This window comes from Panthera onca, chromosome F1 (genome assembly GCF_046562875.1).
Source record: "Panthera onca isolate mPanOnc1 chromosome F1, mPanOnc1 haplotype 2, whole genome shotgun sequence".
NCBI classification, from domain to species: domain Eukaryota; kingdom Metazoa; phylum Chordata; class Mammalia; order Carnivora; family Felidae; genus Panthera; species Panthera onca.
The window spans coordinates 43,623,463-43,640,958 of record NC_138355.1 but is presented as its reverse complement, the minus strand read 5'-3'; the positions used below and the strand labels follow the sequence as shown (position 1 = coordinate 43,640,958).

The window sequence follows — 17,496 nt, the reverse complement described above, 5'->3', positions numbered from 1 at the left end:
CTGAAGCAAGGCTTGAAGGAGGTTTTCTGGGCAGGGACTGGGCGAGGAAGGCCGCCCAAGGAGAGGAAAGGATGCTAGTTCTTTGGGATTCGCAGAATCCGGAAACTGCAGGAACAAGCTTTGGGTCTGAGAAGAGGCTCAGGGGCTGGGTAACAGGAAGTCCAGCTCGTTGCCTCCTTTCGTTAGATTATTCTCTACTTAATCCAGTGCCCAGCACACAAAGGGCGCTTCAACATGGGGAGCCAAACTGATCGTGAGCCCTCTAAACTTCAAACCTGAGCCTCCTTGGCTGTGCTCCAGATGCCCCAGAACTCGGGACGGATTGAGGAAGAGCCTTGCCACTCTGATCATTCCTCTCTCGAGGAATGCAGCCCCACCTCTGGCTGCACCCCGCAGAGCCACCAGCAGCAGCAGCAGCAGCAGAAAAGAGTTGAGGGACACACATGATACTTCACTGGTGCTTTATTATACAGAAGAATCCAAATATTTACATCTTGACAATTCTTACACTTCCCACAGCTGGAGGGGGCACGGGCCTGGACCCCAGAAGCGATATAGGGGATAAGGTGGGTATGAGAACTTGCTACACCAGAGCAGAGGTAGTTAGAGGAGATGGTGCCAGAAAGGATCAAGGATTCTAGCTACTTTCCATCATCCTCACTTATCCCAGCCTACTCATTCTTGGCAGCTCCTCCTCCTCCTCCCTAATCCTTAAGCCTTTTATTCTTTCTGGAAAAGGAAAGTTGGGAAGGAGTTTGGGGAGTAAGAAGTGGGGAGAGGGAGGAAAAGAAAAGGCCCAGCTAGAGGCTCTGTTCATCCATAGTCTTCAAGTCTCAGCACTGAGTTAAAGAGTTTTCCTCTTGGTGGGTACTGAGGTGCTTGACAAACCAATGGTCCACTATAGAACTTTCTCTTCCACAAGTTGGTCTGAGGGGAGATTGTGGTTGGCACTGTTTGCCAGGGTACAACGCACAGAGGCCTGGGCAGCACGTACCAGGTCAGCAGTTCCCAACATTTCTGCCATCACAGCCCTTTGGATGGATTCGTCCCCGTGGACACCATTTTGGAAGATTTCACATGCCGCGAATTATTTGGTTTTTTATTTTGTGTTTCATCAAAGACATGGATAATCTACTGATTATAATGGGGATAACCAAAAGAGTAATATACTGACTTGCTAGAAAGCCAGTCAGAAACAAAGAAACTACCACCTTATTTTGGGTAAATGTACAACATCTACTAGGCTTTTTGATTAATGGAAATCGTTCATGGCAAACACCTCCACTCCCTTCCCCTATACCTCTCCTCTGTCCAGAAGGGCCAGACTTGGCAAATGCCCAGATCTTTAGGGGTAAATGATAAGATGACAGCGGTACCACCTAGAGCTTGCAGCCAAAACACACTGGCACCCTTTTCACAGAAGAGGCCACCTGTAGGGAACTGTTCCATCACCCCTAAACCTCTAACACATGGCCACTTCATTCCACGCTCCGCTCAACACTGGCTCCCTGACTCCAAGGTGGACAATGGTCACGTGGAGTTGGGGGTAGCTGTGAGGAGGGGACTGGGTGACTTCCTAGAAGTCAAAGCTCCCCGAAATCATACCAACTCTGTCATCCCTGGGGCATCTCAGAGAACTCCTTTCCCCATAATAGTCACCAACTCCCAGTACCCAAAGCAGGGCAAACTCCTTCCATGAGAGGGTCTTGATTAGCCCTGAGAAAGGGAGACCAGGGGTTCTCAACCAATTGATAAATGAATTCACCTCATCTACTGAGTGCCCACTCTGAGGTCAACCTTGTGCTAGGACCCTAAGGTCCTTCTATGATTACAAATTCGGCACATTTAGCTTCAGAGCCTGTCAGAGTCCAGGCAACTTAGTGGGTCAAATGAGATTTAGAAATATGCCAAGTTCCACTCGTCGTCTCTGCCTCATCCCTCTACCCCAGCCTGGTCAGCCTTGCTGACTCATGTCAGAATTTCCCCTGGGCCCTGAGGGCAGCAGAGAGAGAAAACAGAAGCTAAACTTCAGGCTGTCAAGGACCTTCTCAGAGTTGTCTTAATAGTAGAGCCCCTTTTCTGAGTCTTGGATTCCCTTTTTATGTCTTTGAGAATGTCCTAACTCTCACTAACTCTCACCTCCTCCTCCTGAGATTGAATGTGTATATGTTTGGGGTGGAGAGCACTCTGGAATGCTCAGAGGCACTTGGTGAACCATAAGGCAGGAAGGTTATGACTGGAGATGGAAGGGTCAGGCCTATTCGGGGCACCCGGGAATCCCAGATTCCTATAATGCTTCCTACTGAACAATACATACAATGCAAATATCCCTCCAGTTTGCTGGCCAGGGACCCACCCCCCCACCCCACCCCCCCGTCCCACAGAGAAGGCAGGACCTAGGATGCAAAGAAAAAACTAGGCTTGTGGCAGGAGTTGGCAAGGGTCATATGGTGGAGAACCACAGGAAGGCAACTTAGAGCCAGGAGGAAGCCAGACAGCCATGGACTTCCCTGTGTATACCCTGCCAGGATCCAGGAACCCTCTCTTTTACTGAGGGCAGAAGTTTCATTGGTGGTTGGGCTTAGGAAGGAGGTGGGAGCCAATGTGGGATCCCTTTATCCCTGCCCCATTTCCGGGGGATAGAGGTTAGAACCACAAAGGCAGCCTCTTCACCATCTTTCCAAAGGCAAGAGGGATGGCAAGGTAGAGCGTGTGGAGAATCTTCTCTGGTTGATGGAATCACCAACTTTACCCCAGATGAAACTCCCAGGATCAGGGTTTTCTAGGACTTGTGGCATCTTGTGATGTCACTGAGTAGCACTAGGTGGTATAGAGATGAGGGCCCTGGGGACAGCAGTGTTAAATTCTGTGAGATGTTAATAGATATCCCACAAAACCAACAACCAAACAAACACCTGTTGTCAAATAATCTGGGGGAACTGGGTTAAACAAAGTTCAACGGATTTTACTGCTGCAGGAATTCTCATAGCCTTTACTATACTAATATGTACTGTGACTCTCCAAGAAAGGACAAATTGTGTAGTATCTTCTAAAACTTCTTTTGACAGAGAGTCTTTTTGCATGGCATAGCTCAAGATTAACAGGACACAGAACACATTTTGTATGTAGTCCATGAGTCACAGGGTAGATGCTCAAGTGCCCTTTGGCAGTTCCCCAATAGGTCTTTCTCTGTGAGGTCCCCCTGCCCCATTGTACCCTGATCCTTGACCTGCTCAGCCCTCTACCCCAGTCACTCATTTTCCTTAGGCAGAGAAATTTCCCGATCTCTGGTCCACAGCTTCAGACATGACAGGGAAGAGGCCTAGAGGAAGGCCAAGGGGAAACCAAGCCAAGAAGCACACACTGGTGGTGGCCACGGGAGAGAGACCAATGGAAGCCATGGCCCAGTCCCTGCTGTGGATCACGCTGTTGAGTTTTGGTTGAATTTATTTTACAAGCAGCCATCATTCATGGAGTGGGACGAGAGGGAAGGGAACAGATGGGAAGAGAAGGGTGAGGAGGGACATTTATAAGTGTGAGGCGAAGGCCGAGGCAGAGGGCTGGAAGGCCCTGCCCACTGACAAGCCCCCGCCTGCTGACATGGCTCCCTCTGCCCTTAGCAGCAGTTCTCCATCCATGGAGGGTTGTGGGTTCCCCAAGTGGGTTCCTTCTGGCTCTACAAAATGGCTGCCCTCCAACCTAGGGTCCCCTGGCTGCTGACAGGAGATGAGGGTTACCGAGGGGAAGCCATAGGTCTCCAGCCCAGGGGGCCGCCCAGCCTCAGAAGTTTCCAGAATGAGATCCACATCAGAGAAGGCCACCAGGGCCTGGGTAGAATCGCAGGAGCTCTTCTCCAGCTCGCTGGCAGCAGTGTAGGCTAGGGGCCCTGAGGTCCCCGTGCAGGGCCAGAGCCGCCACAGGTCATCCCGGAAGTGGGGGTTGAAGAGTAGGTAGAGCAGTGGGTTGAGGCAGGCCGGCAGGGGTAGTACCACAAGTAGGACAGACTTGACGGCCTCAGGGGTGACGGGGAAGAGGCCCAGCATGGAGGCAAAGCTGAGGAAGGCCACAGGGCAGTAGAGGAGCCCATCTGCGAAGATGAGCCAGGCCACATGTCTCACCATGGCGCAGTCCCACACAGCCTCGAAGTCGCCCCTCGGCAGGTCACAGTAGAGTTTGATGTAGGCACCGGCCACTACCAGGAAGCAGAAGGAGTTCATCATCACCAAGGCCACGGCAAAGCCCAGGGCAGCCGGCTGGCCCTCGGGCGGGGCGTAGGGCAGGCAAAGCGGGGAGGCCCCGTATTCTCCCACTGAGACGAGGGGCAGGGCCGCGGCCAGCCCGGCCAGCATCAGGCAGCCCAGGGCCCCTGCTCGAACACTGCTCAGGGAGGGCGCCTTCCCGTAGGCTCGGACGCAGGAGACGGAGACGCTGCACTGCACAGCGGCCAGGGTGAGCAGCAGCACGGAGGCCTCGGACCCGAGTACTGCCAGGAAGCCTGTGGCCTGGCAGCCCAGTCCCATCTCCCAGCGGGCTCCGTACTGGGCGAACTGGCCAAAGGTCAGGGCGTCGACTGAGGCTAGGAGGCCACAGGAAATGCCAGTCAAGGCGTTGGCACCTGCAATCGCGCCTACGACAAACTTGACCGGGGGCAGGGGGCCAGGACCACCGGCAAACACACTCAGCAGCACCAGCCCGTTACAGAGCACGGAGAGCAGCACGATGGCCCACACAGCCAGGCGGATGCCCCAGCTCTCAAAGAGGTGCTCGCAGGGCTTGAAGGGGCCTGTGGGAGAGAGGACCAGACATTACCCCTGGGTCAGAGGCTGCTTGACACAGGGTCCTGGGGATGAGGCCAGGGAGGCTGATGCAGCCTCCATTCTCTGAGAACTCCCGGTCTGACGGAGGCTGACAGGATCTCTGAGAACTCTCAGGTGGGGTTGGGGGGAGGAACAGTGGGGACGTACACAGCCCTTCTTCCAAGGAACTGCCGATGGAGTGGACACTCACGCAATACACGTACAAAATAGAAACACATAATGAACAGATTTGTGCACAAAGTACAAATGGGTACAGTGCAACCCCAGGCATTGAGGAAATGTTCAGCAAAGCAGTCTTTCCAAAGCAGCAGCATTTAGAAGAAAGGAGGGGGAGAGGTGGGATAAAGGAGTGGAGAGGGCATCAGAACTGGGGATATGGCTGGGGTAGAGGCACAGAGATGGGAGGGGCTGCCCAGAGAGTGACCAGTCTGTGTCCCAAGGCTCTGCTTCTCCCAGTCAGTGCCCAGTGATCCACTAGGGACCCCACCGTGGATGAGCCCTGATCAGGTATTGTACCGGGCTGGCTCTCCCTCTCTCTGTGATGGGGACACAGACCACATTTAATACTCACAGAGTCCATCAGTATTTGGGAAGAAAAGCATAATAAGTAAATTAAAATGCAGATGCCTCTGGGTTTTTCCAACCTGGTTTTGCACAAATGGGTGAGATCCTGGTGTTTTCCACCTCTCTCCTCAGATTCTGTCCTTAAGTCACCCTGTAACTTTGGACATATTATGTCTTCGTTCTTTTGACTTCAGACTCCTGTTCTGCAATGTATTTCTAGTCGCTTGGGAATTTGAGAGGCTTTTGTGGGAACTATTTTTTAAACATATTTTTTTCCCGATTACTATATAATAGATGGTGATTGTAGAAAATTTGGAAACTATAACACAGAAAAATTAAAACTGCTTATCATCCCACCTCTCAGAAAGAACTCATCATTGTGGTAGGTCTCCTATTAAAAAAATACATACATACAGATAAGTTTTTAAGCTAAATTGGGACTTTCTGTATATAGTTTTTAATTCTCTTTTTCAGTTACAATTTATTATGCAGACTTTCCCATACCTTTATCTTCCTCCAAAACATGTTTTCAGTGGCTGCGTAATAAATACTTTTCCATATGGATGTACCATAATTTATTTGACCATTTATATGAGCTATTCTAAAAGCAAGTTCAAGTTGGGCTTTGACTTCTGGAACTTCCTCTTTTACTTCATCGCTGCTGATTATTGGTTTTCACAAGTGAAATTTCTGTGGCAGTGTGAAGCATGTGGGTTTCCAAGTCAGGAGAAAAACACCACCTGTTTCCTCCAGACTGTTAGTGGTCTTGCTCTGGGCTGGCACTAGAGGGCGCGCTGTAGCCACTAAGTGCTACAAGCAGGTGTTGGCAGTCAGCAAACACTATTTTGGCTTAGAACAAGGAGAGAAGGCCAAGGGGCGCAAACCAAAGAGAGATGCAAAACTGGGAAATGGAGGTGAGGTGAAATGGAGAAACACATTGTTTATTGCTTTCTGTTCATTCTGAACAGCTCCTGCCCTGACTTAAGCAATGGACTACGGTGGGAGGGGTGGGGTAGCCTGTTAGCATTTTATACCCAAGGGAAGGGACTTCTTTGCTCTAAACATGTTAGGTTGCATTGCATCGAAGAGAAAGAGAATTCTCTTTCTTTCTTCACAGCAAGATGGATTCAGGTTAGACTCTAGGAGGCTTTCTCAGCTGTAAGGTTTGGACAATCCTGTAAGGAGTTATCCAGAGGTACTGTGGAGTTTTTTCACCCTGGAGAGTTTTATGAAAGAGAGACTGCAATCTTCCCGGGAATGAGCAGAGAGAGATGGAGAAGGGGACCTTTCAGAGTTCCATCTGGCTCTAGGAGTGTGCAAAAACAGTGCCACACTCTACCCTGAACAGTGCGGTAAAAAAGACAGTCTTTCCTGCTTCTCTCTTCAATGAGAGAAATTTTCTCCTGGTTAATTTTTTTTTTTTATTTTTTAAAATGTTTATTTACTTTTGAGAGAGAGAGAGTGCGAGCAGGGGAGGGGCAGAGAGAGAGGGAGACACAGAATCCGAAGCAGGCTCCGAACTCTGAGCTGTCGGCAAAGAGCCCGACGTGGGGCTCGAACTCACAGACAGCAAGACCATGACCTGAGCCGAAGTCGGACACTTAACCGACTTGAGCCACCCAGGCACTCTGGTCTCCTGGTTAGCTTCTGATTAGCTGATTTGTGAAGGCTTCTTTGAGTCCCCTCTCCCCACGGCCACCCCTCCCTTCCCTCCCCGCCCCCCCCCCCCCCCAGTGCTGCTCCAGACAGACACCCAAGGGAAGAACGCCAGCTCCTTCCCCAGGAGTCACCAGAAGTGGCGGTCCTCCCCACAGAATGTTGGTTCTTAGGCAGAGAAGCTGCCCGAAGCATGGCTACAAACACGCCAGGCTGAACCGGCCTCTCTCTCATCAAATAGTTGGGTGCTCCTTCCTCAGCCCTGCCCCCGACCCCACACCGAGGCGCTCATCTCACCTGGAACGGGGCTACACTGGACGCTGGGGTGTGGCTTTGTGTCCTCCATTTCCAGCTGCAGCTCGTCCAGATCCAGATCATCTGAGAGGTGAGGCCAGAAAGTGGCATGGGGCCCCGGTCTTGGTGACAGTCAAGCTCCACCTTTCTCCAAATGCCCACCCCTTTCAGCTGTCATCTCCAACTCACTCTGCCCAGCACGGCTCACCCCAGCAGCCCGGCACATCTGTTCTACTCTTAGGTATAAACATTCCGTCAGCTCCCTATTATGCACCCGTGGATTATCTGCATGGTCGGTCCTTTACAGCAAATGTTTCAGCTGGGCCTTGCTGACCTCGTCCTATAACTCAGCACGCTCGTGTCTCCTCCAGGCAGCCTAGTCCGTACGTGCTGCTTAGAGTAGGGAGCTGGTCAGTGTTCAGAGGAGGTGAACCAGGGATAGTGAGTGAGCGGAAGCTATTTATTTGCTTGAGAAGCAGTCAAAGCCCTGGGGGGATTAACTTAGGAAAAGCAAGAGTAGGTACGGATACAATGGCTGTCCTCGAAGAGCTGAAGTCCCCGTTAGGCATAAAGGCACTGTACTCCTGCATGCAGAGCACGTCAGAATCAGAATGGGTCATAGAAGGAGGCAAACTAACAATTCAGATGGAGAAGTTTTAGTTCTTACTAACACAAATAAGCTCCCACACTTAGAGTTGACCCGACAAAGAGGTGGGACTGAGGTCCACGTGTGCTGAATGCAATGTCTGCCACCTGCTGGGCATTGGGCAAGTGCAGGGGAGCTCAGGGATGAATAAAACATGGTCCTGCCCTCAAGGGGCTTATGGAGACAGAAGAGAATCAAGCTGTCCTGACAAAGCATACTGTGTCAACTAATAGGTTTATTTAACACAAAGGGCCAAGAGTCCCTGAGCTCTTTCTCTGTGCCAGACTATGCCCAGCAAGTCCTCATCTGCGTGGTCTCATCAACCTTCGTGGCAGCCGCACAAAGCAGGTGTCCTTTGACACCATTCGATAGACGAGGAAACTGAGGCTCATCGAAGGTCAGTGGCTTGCCCCAGGTCTCCCAGCCAGCAAGCGATAGGGCGAATTTCAAACCCAGGTTTGTCTGACTACGGAGCCCAGATATTTAACTGTTAGGCTTTCCCTGGCGAGGAACTGATCTGGGTGGGCTGGAGGAGATGGTCGGGGGAGCTTTACAGATGCAGGAGCTGGGCATAATTTGTTGCTGGAGATACCGAAGGAAGCAGAAAGTCCCTGATGGGAGAAAGGGCAATTCTATGCTGAGTTAGAGGCCAGACTAGATCATCTTTACCGATCTTTCTGATTCTAAGTGTAGCCTCTGCAATCCCATTAGCCGGAGAAAATAGGATTAGAAAGATAAATCCATTGTTAAAGAAACTCTGTAACTTGTCTGAATCAAAATGGGATTTTTTCCCACCTCTTATTCACTATTATAAGGTTTCTTAAAGCAGAGGCTGTGAACGGCAGGGGTGTCAGAGATACCTTGGGGGTCCATAAATTCTTCAAGAATTTTGAAATGATAATCTTAAACCTCTTCTAACTTAACAAAAACAAAACTCTTGTTTGTGGTGATAATTCAGCATAGAAAGACCTTTTAAAGAATAAGCCTTTAGTGTCTCTGCTGAGACTGGGAAAAGTGTCTGAGGCCCTAAGGCGTGTGAGAGAACTGCTTCTCTTGCAAGGGATGCCTGCACATTTACTTGGGTTTCAGAGACAGTGGCCTGTGGGCTCTTCCTCCATCACACAAGTAATGGAGAGGTGACTCTGTGTCATGCTCGTCCCCATCTCTGGCTCGTGTGGTCCGTTTCCTTCCTCCCCCACTTAAAGGGTAAACACCTTCAGCTGGGCATTTTCCCAGGAGGCAGGAAGGTTCTGTGGAGCTGCTCTTGGCCCAGACAACATCAGGGCGGGCAGGAGGCCGAGATGTGCTCACAGGATCCTGGCATTTCCTCTCCTCTCCACCTTTCATTCCCTGCCCACCCCTGCTCTCCAGAATGGAGCTCAGCAATTCTTTGAAATCAGAATGCATGAATGAAATGTAAGGGGTGAGGCCCGTGGCCTCCGTCTGAGGCTGGGAAAGTCACAGCCAAGGTGTTAAGTAACCACTCTTCAAACGAGGAGGAAATCAAATCTGGCTGCAGCGCAGCTCCTGGCTTTCCTCCTCAAGGCTTATTAGCTCCCACAGGAAGTGGGGGGCCCTGCCCTAGCTCCCGTTACCAGCGGCAGGCAGCCCACGATTCTGACGCCCTGTGGCTCTCCAAGACCTAAGCCTGGTGGAAAGTTTCACCTTGAGGAAGGAAAGTTTCCATTCCTCCTTCCAGCCCCCTGAGGGAGTGTACCGCAGACAGACATCCGGGAATGTCCCCTGGGGACAGCTGTCTGCAGGCCCAGAGCCAGCCCGGCTGCTGGGCTCCTCCTGGGGTCCTCACACCCTCCCCCGGGACGGGCTTGTACACCAGGAGGGAGACCCCAGAGACCCCCTAGCTGCTTGCCCAACACTGGACTCCATAAGCTGCGTCCCGGACTACACAATACACCTTCCCTCCACACACACACCAGGAGGCACCCAGTTCCACTGGTAACAGCAGCAGTGAACATACTCTGCCCTCTATAGCCTATGAGATATGTAATATTGTTCTCATTGCACAGATAAAAGAAAAACAACAAAAAAACCCAAGGCTCAGGAAGGGTGAATGGCTTGTCCAAGGCAACTCAACTGGTAAATGGTGTAGTCGGGCTTAGAACCCATGTCTGTCTACACCACCATAAGATGTTTTCCTTACATGTTTAGATCTGGTTTTTCTGTTTAGATTCTCCATGGGTATATTGTGCAAAGGGGGCTAGAGACTGAAAGAAATCTAAATATCAGGGGCCCTTTTTTGCTTCCTCCTAATTCTACCTGTGTTCTGTCACATGGGGTGAAGGTGAGGGGGAAATGGAAGCCTTCCTCTCTGCCCTTTTTCTGAGACACCAGCTGGCAGACCATCCCTGAATCCCCTTCGCTGCCTACCTCCACCCTTCTTTCCTTTTACCCCAACTCTTCCAGAAACAGACCAATGTGGCCCAAGATGGCCCTTCTCAGCAAGGTCCTCTTGCAACCAGTGGCCTCTAAAGGGCAGGACAACTTGAACAGTGATAATCCCCATGCTGTTCCTTTTGGCTCTAGCACATATAGCGAGGGGACTTTTTTTTTTTTTAAGCAGATTTCATCTAATTAATTTAATTCAATCCTGCCTGGCTCAGGTTGATTAGAAAGTGGATGTCTTCTCTGAGAATGCCCTGACGTTGAAGGGCCCAGGTGGCGAGGAGGCAGCCCTGGAGAAGAAACACGTGAGCCACCAGGGCAGGGGTGTTATATAAGATACAGTTTGGGAAGCATCTTGTGATCCGCAAAGGACTTGACAAATATAGAAACATTTCTACCGTCGTTGTCGCCGTCGTTATTTTCTCCCCAACCACTTCTGGGCTATGTCCTTAGAGAGACAAGGTGCAAGCAGAGGCACCTCCCAGGTCACCCTTGGGGTTTCCCTCTGCAGCCCCTGCCAGAACCCCTCCCAGGGTCCCCCAAGCCTCCTCCCTAACTTCCTCTCCACAGCCACCCACCTGCCCTGCCCAGGGCCTCCATCACTCACATTGGTTCTCAGCATGTCCGGCAAGAAGGCCCAGGGGCCTCTTTGGAGGCTCCTCCTCATCAAGGTGAAAGTCCTCAGCCTCCCACTGCCCAGAGGCCTTGAAGAAGCTGGCACAGACACCATAGGCACAGCACTGGTAGGCATAGGGCACCTCCAGGATCCTGGGGGTTCAGGGGAGACAGGAGTAAAACGGGCTGCCTTAGCAACATTTTGGCCATCAACCCAGGGACCCGGCCCTTGGTGCCTGCCTTTCAACCCCAAAGCGCCCTGACAGTGCAGTCAGCCCCCTGGGCTTTCTTTGTAAGGGTCTTACAGCCTGGATCCTGCCTCTGAAGGGCTCTGAGCATAGTCTAATCTTTTCCTCACTCATGTTGGGAATTGAGATGGGAAGATTTACTTTCTGCCCACTGTTTATGGAGTCCCCTCAGCAGGCTCAGAGTGGGGAGCAGTTTCCCCAAGGCCACACAGCACTCCGGTGCTCTGCTCCCCTCCCTCCCAGCTGGCAACTCTTCTTTTATATTTAAGGAGACAGGGATTCTCCTCGTGACTCTTTCTTACCCTTGCCCTCAGTAACACCCACGCCCTATCCCCCCGCCCCTACCCCTGGGTACATCAGAGCTGAATCTGGTGCCCTCTGAGGGTGAGGGCAGATGCCTCCAGGCATGTCGTTAGCTTGCAGCAGATGGGGCTTGGGCCACACAGGCTGTGTGCTGCTGCTGCAAGCAGAAGGCCTGGATGTCATTAGCGCGAGGGACGGGCTGGGCGGCTTATTTTCCAGTGATCAGTGCCCTGGGCTCTGCCCTGACTGCAGGGGCCCAGATGCCGCCCAGGTGAAGACGGGCAGTCTGGGTGCACTGAATGGGGCAAGGAGCGAGGAGGTCCAGGGGCCTTTACATCATCTTCTGTCCTCACAGGAGATCTCAGGGTCCCCCCAGGCTGGTACTTGGGACAGAAAGAAATGCTATGAACGAGATGAGGAGGGAGGGGAGGCACGAGCAAGCCCTTCCCATTCAGTAGTGGCCAAACCCTAAGCCTTTGGGCCATCAGTTTTTTCTTGAGGTGAAGCCCTGTGGCTTTCTCCCTGTCCCTCCATGGCCTCTCCAGCTGCTCTGGGACAAACCTGTCTAGGTGTGGGGGAAAGCGAGGCCCTCACCTCAGGTTTGGGAAACTGTCCTTGGAGAAGGCCTGAGACAGAGCCAGGTTCCCTTTGAGCTTCAGATGCATCAAGCCCCCAAGGCCAGCCAGGGGCAGTGTGGTCAGCTGGTTGTCTGTCAGGTCCCTAGGACAGTGGATGGTCAGGGTTATTGGCAGTCAGTGGGATTGTTGAAGGGGCAGGGCTGTGCTGAGGGTGTGGCCAGTGTGCCTGGGATGGAAGCAAGAGGAGAGGAGCAAAGGACAGGAAATCAGCATAGAGAGACGAAAGCATAACAAGCTGGGGAAGGAGGATGGTCAAGGGTGGCTAGAGGCACCATCCATAACTCATTCATCACTCATTCATTCATTCATCAAATATTGGGGGCCAACTCTATACCAGGGACTCCTCCAAGGTGACGTCAAGCCATCCCAATTCGTGAGAGAGCCCCTTAACCACAGCTCCTATGCCCAGGTCCCAGTCCCATCCAAGGGTCCCTGTCCACCCCACTAGGGCATCTGCCTATAGGTGCCTGTCCCCATTCCCCTGCTTTTCTGATGACATAAGAGGCCAGAGCTGGGGGTGGGCAGAGCTGGCCTCTGGCTACATTCAGGGATTCGGTCATCCGTTCTGTTTTGCAGGCCCGGCTCCGTAGCCAGGGATGAGGACATGCATGTTCTATCCACTGGAGACACATCACAGGAGCCAGGGCTCCAAACCAAACACCAGGACCACAGACTGTACGTCGTGGAAACAGCCTGGACTGGAAGGCAGGAAACCTGGAGCTGTCACCGACTCCCTGCATAACCAAGGGGAGTCACAAATCTGCCTGCGTTCCAATGTCCTCATCCTTCAAAGGGATAAAAATATCCACCCTACCTATCTGGCCGGAGTAGAGCAAACAGGAGAGGGAAGACCGAGGTGCGAGTTTTGCCAGGCTCCGGCCCAGAGCCCAGAGAGTGGCAGACAGGAGGGGCACGGTGAGCCTCCTGGGAGGCTTTCATTCCGGCCTTTGCTTCGAGCGAGCTTCTCCCCCTGGGCCTGGAGACGTGAAGTGAGGGGTTGGGCTGGATGATCTCTGAGGCCAGGGCTGGAGCTAGCCCAGAAGGACTCTGGGTGTTAATCAGAAAAGAGTCCCATTGGGGTGGAAACAACTTTAGGACAAGCAAGCAGGCAGTTGGCTCCCCACTGGGTGGGAGCCCTTGTGCAGTACACAGCCCGCACCACAGTGTGTGACAGCCCCATCAGAGGTCCTCTCCAGCCCTGACATAGCGACCACGCAGCCAGCACGCTATGATCGTGGGGTCCTCCGCCACCCCGCGGAATGGCAGCCCTCTAGAGTTAATGCTCATGTAGGGGACCGCTGAGTTGAGACCCCGGCTCCCACATCTGCTGCCACCGTCCCAGGCTGTAAAGGAGTTTCAGGCTCGTACATCCTCTTTACTGGGACATGTAGAGGCTGGGGGAAGGGCCGGGACAAGGGGGCACCGGGAGGGCTGAGGCTGCCAAAATGTTGCAGAACATTAGCAGACGATGTTCCAGAGCTTGTAGGAGGCAGGCTCTCTGTTTATCGGGCCCCACAGTCTGTCAAACGGACTGTCAGAATGATTGATTAGGCTGGAGGCCCCCTCCCCGGGATGTGTGGTCAGACATTCATGCATGTCCCCGCTCTGGGGTGGCCCCTCCTGCCCCCGCTGGCCAGCCCACAGTCCTGATTGGTCTCCACCATCCGGGAGGAGAGGGCAGTGGGCACTTACAGCTTGACTAGAGAACGCAGCGTCACGAAGGCCTCAGGGTGGATGGACCGGATGGCATTCCAGCTCAGGTCCCTGTGAGCAGAGAGGGCGTAACGGGGGGACCAGTGACACTTGGAGGACTCACTGTTGCCCATCCTGAGTTCTTCACTCACTCCCCACCTGAGCTGCCCCCGGTAGCAGAACCCTCAGGCTCGTGGGGAAGGTACCTGCCGCCCGGCTCCCAACCTGGCTGTGGCCACAGGAAGAGGGATTTGGCCGCTTGGCTTCAGAGTCTCATCACCCCCCTGGGTACCAGCTGGAGAAGTGGCTTCAGAAGCCATCCGTACTGGGAGGCACCTCTCTTCTTGTGCGTGTGCTGGGGGCAGGGAAGCTGTGGGCATGTCACTGCCATGTATGCTATGGGTACGGAGCGTGCCTGGGAGAGGATCCCACCCCTGGCTGCGGCAGGATACTCACAGGGCTCTCAGGGAGCTCAGCTGGCTGAAGGTGTCAGCTCCAATTTCCCAGATGCGGTTGTGCTGAAGGCCACTGGGGCAGCAAGAAGAGACTAGATGAGCCAATAGGCTCGGATCCTGGCTCAGTTCCACACCCCCCATGCACTAGGAGGAAGAAGGGAGAGCCCCCCACTTCTCCTGGCATGCGAAGAAAGGACCCAGCCCGCGGAAGTCACCAGAATTAAAGGGAGCACAAGGGGATCCGGTTGCCTTGGGTAAGTGGGTCAGGAGACAAAGCCACAAAACCATCCCTGTGGCCCAAAAGGGAGTCAGTTTCCAGGGTTCCCACCGGGGCTGGCTCCCAGCCCAGCCAACCTCACCCCTGGGTTCTCCAGACCTTAGCCCAGCAGCGGAGCTCTGCCCCACCCTTGGATGACCCGACGACTGGCCTAAGCTGCGGAGCAGAGCTCAGTGGACTGGTTGTCTGAATGGCAGATAGACCCTGGGCCTCAGCAATGCTGCAGACCCTCTTTCCTCTGGCATATAGACAAACAGGACAGACCCTCAGACCCCATTCTGCCTTGGTCCCAAAAGGCGTTGCCCTGCCTCAAGACAGGGGACAGACACAGGAGACAAGAGAGACCCTGCTAGCTTGAAAAAGCAGACACTGAAGGACAAAACAAAACAAAACAAAACAAAACCAGAAGCTTAGAGCTTAGAGCATTTTTTAAGCGATTTTTTTTCCTTGTCAAATTTGAATCCTAGGTTTCTTCTCCAGTGTATTAGTGTGCAGGTGCATACATACACCTGTGTGTGTGTGTGTGTGTGTGTGTGTGTGTGTGTGTGTGTGTGTTTAAGGGGGTTTGGAAAATGAGAGAGCATGCTCTCAGTCTTCTGAGGCCTTCCCTTGTCCAGCCTCCTAGCCCTGATATGACCCTGTCCCTCCGCTGGCCCTAATCACTACTGCCTTTCATTGTTATTAGTGACCCCCAATGAGCCACCTTGAGACTCTGCTTGGGTGTCAGCTCTGTGGTCCCTAGGGGCCTCGCCCAGGCCTCTGCTGAGCTCCCAGCCCAAACCTCCGAGTTCAACAAGCTCAGAGAAGGGAGAAAGTTCAGACTCTCTGACTCCCTTCCCTCAGACTTGCCCAGAGTTGGGCTTGCCTGCCGTCACCCCTGCCCTCCCCCGGCCCCCACTCACATTTCTTCCAGCTTCTGACACCTATGCAGGCTGGGCAGCTCCTCGATTTGATTATGAGACAATTCCCTGGGGAAGAGAGAAGGACCAGGTTAGGGTGAACTGGGGGCCAGGAGAAGAGGCTCTGGCCAGGACGGGCTTTCCTGTCAGGCAGCCGAGGGCTGGGAGGACCCTGCAGGGACTTGGCTGTCGACACACCTCAAGGCAATTGGACTTCTCGCCCCTTCCCCCTGCTGAGTCTGGTTCCTCGCTGCAGGGCCTGGATGGGGATGATGTGGCATTTTTCCAACAGGGCTGCCTCATCTATATGAAGGCCTGAGGGACCCTGGGAGGGTCCTGGGGGAAAGGGCACAGGAAGTGAGAGGGGCATGGAGACGAGAAAAGGAGCAGAGGGTGAGGGTTTTCGGAGACTGAACGCACGGAACATATCGAGCATTACTGAGCAAGCTGGCCAACGCCAATCTGTGTAAACATCACCCGTCGTCCCCGTGCAGAGTTCACAGGGAGGACAGGCTAGGGTCCTTAGGGGTCATCTGGCGCCCAACCCCTTCATCTAACAGACGAGGACACTGAGGCACAGAGAGGGGACAGAGCCTGCCAAGGACACACTGCCAGTCAGTGGCAAGGCTGGGTCTGGAGCCCATGTCTCCACCCAGTCTAGCTCTGTTCGCGTGCAGAGTGTCATCTGTCAGTCTCCCCATCTTCGGCTGTGGGCTACGGTCCGTGCGGACGAGCCTCAGGTTCCAGCTGGATTCAGGGGAGAAAGAAAAACTCCCCTTGACTTCATAGGCCACTTAAATACCTCTGTGGCTGCAGAAGGGGCTAATTTTCTTCTTGTTACTAGGTAAATAATGCCATTTATTGAGCACCTACCATGGCCAGCGCTATGTGCTGTACATGAACTTTTTTTCAACCCTCACCCATTTATCCACATTTTGCTGGTGAGGAATTGGAGCCCTGAGACATTAGAGAGTGAGTCCAAGTTCATGCAGCTAGTAGGTGGCAGAGTTAAGCCTCCAACCCTGGTCTGACTCCAAAGGCCGTTGTCTTTTTACCCTGAACAAGAGAGGACAGCCCAGTGCTTCTCGGGCAGGATCTCAGCAGCAGCCCAATGTGTCCCACTCTCCAGGAAGAGAGGTAACCAAGCGGGACAGGAGCGGGAGGGGCCTTTGCCAGCCCATGGGAACAAGGGCACAATGCCAAGACTGGAGAATGCTCGTGAACCACTCACAGGACTCGGAGCCTGGGTAGCTGTTGGCACATCCCCAGTGGGAGCAGCCGGATGCCTGCGCGGGTCAGGGTCCTGCAGAGAGAACAGAGACAGGGCTGGCACCAGGCCCAGGGCCCTGCCATCCCCAGCCACCCGTCTCCAGCTCTGGGCCTGATACTGACATGGGAGCACAGAGCTGACAAAAGAGAAGTGGCAGGAGGCACAGGGCAGGGGTGGGGCTGCAGGGAGAGAAGGCAGCAGGCCTGGCATCTGAGCACCAGGCTCCCCTGGGACTGGAGGAGGGTAGGTGTGGGCAACAGACAGAGAGGGACACAGCCCAGGGGCTCTCTGCTTGGCAGACAGTTCCTGCGTGCCCAGCCCACCCCACCCACCCATCGTGTCCCCACCCATTGTCTCATAATGGTCTCCAGCAACACTGGCTATGTAGGACAGGAACTAGAATCTGGTCTGCTCTCCTTAGAGAAGGGGGATAGCCATGGGCACAGAGTAGATAGGAAAAGACTAAACAAAACAACCCTAGTGGAGCCATGGGAACCACGCACAGAGCCTGCTCCCTGTGCCCTGGGGAAGGGGGATGGGATGGGAAAGAAGGGGAGGACCAGGGGCTGGGACGGAGAGGGCTGTGGGGGCAGGTTTGGCTGGGGACAGGGTGTCCCAAGGAAGACCCAAGGCCGAGGTCATTCTTGGGGACCTATTACTTCCCTCATGGAAAATTTTCCAGATGCCAGCAAATCTAGGGGAAGACAATAGAGGCACAG

The 17,496-nt window shown here is 53.4% G+C and overlaps 1 protein-coding gene across 1 annotated transcript in view; it reads right to left on the bottom strand.

Moving 5' to 3' along the window:
- Positions 1-447: 447 nt before the first annotated feature.
- Positions 448-17,496, bottom strand: part of LGR6 (leucine rich repeat containing G protein-coupled receptor 6) — a 120,674-nt gene continuing 103,625 nt past the window's right edge. Inside the window, exons 11-18 of the mRNA XM_078441291.2 lie at positions 16,739-16,810; positions 15,511-15,576; positions 14,333-14,404; positions 13,877-13,948; positions 12,141-12,266; positions 10,988-11,148; positions 7,335-7,415; positions 448-4,783 (exon numbers count right to left, since the gene is read on the bottom strand). Of these exons, the coding sequence (XP_078297417.1) occupies positions 3,528-4,783; positions 7,335-7,415; positions 10,988-11,148; positions 12,141-12,266; positions 13,877-13,948; positions 14,333-14,404; positions 15,511-15,576; positions 16,739-16,810 (1,906 nt within the window). The 3' untranslated portion in view covers positions 448-3,527. The remainder of the gene's footprint in view (positions 4,784-7,334; positions 7,416-10,987; positions 11,149-12,140; positions 12,267-13,876; positions 13,949-14,332; positions 14,405-15,510; positions 15,577-16,738; positions 16,811-17,496) is intronic.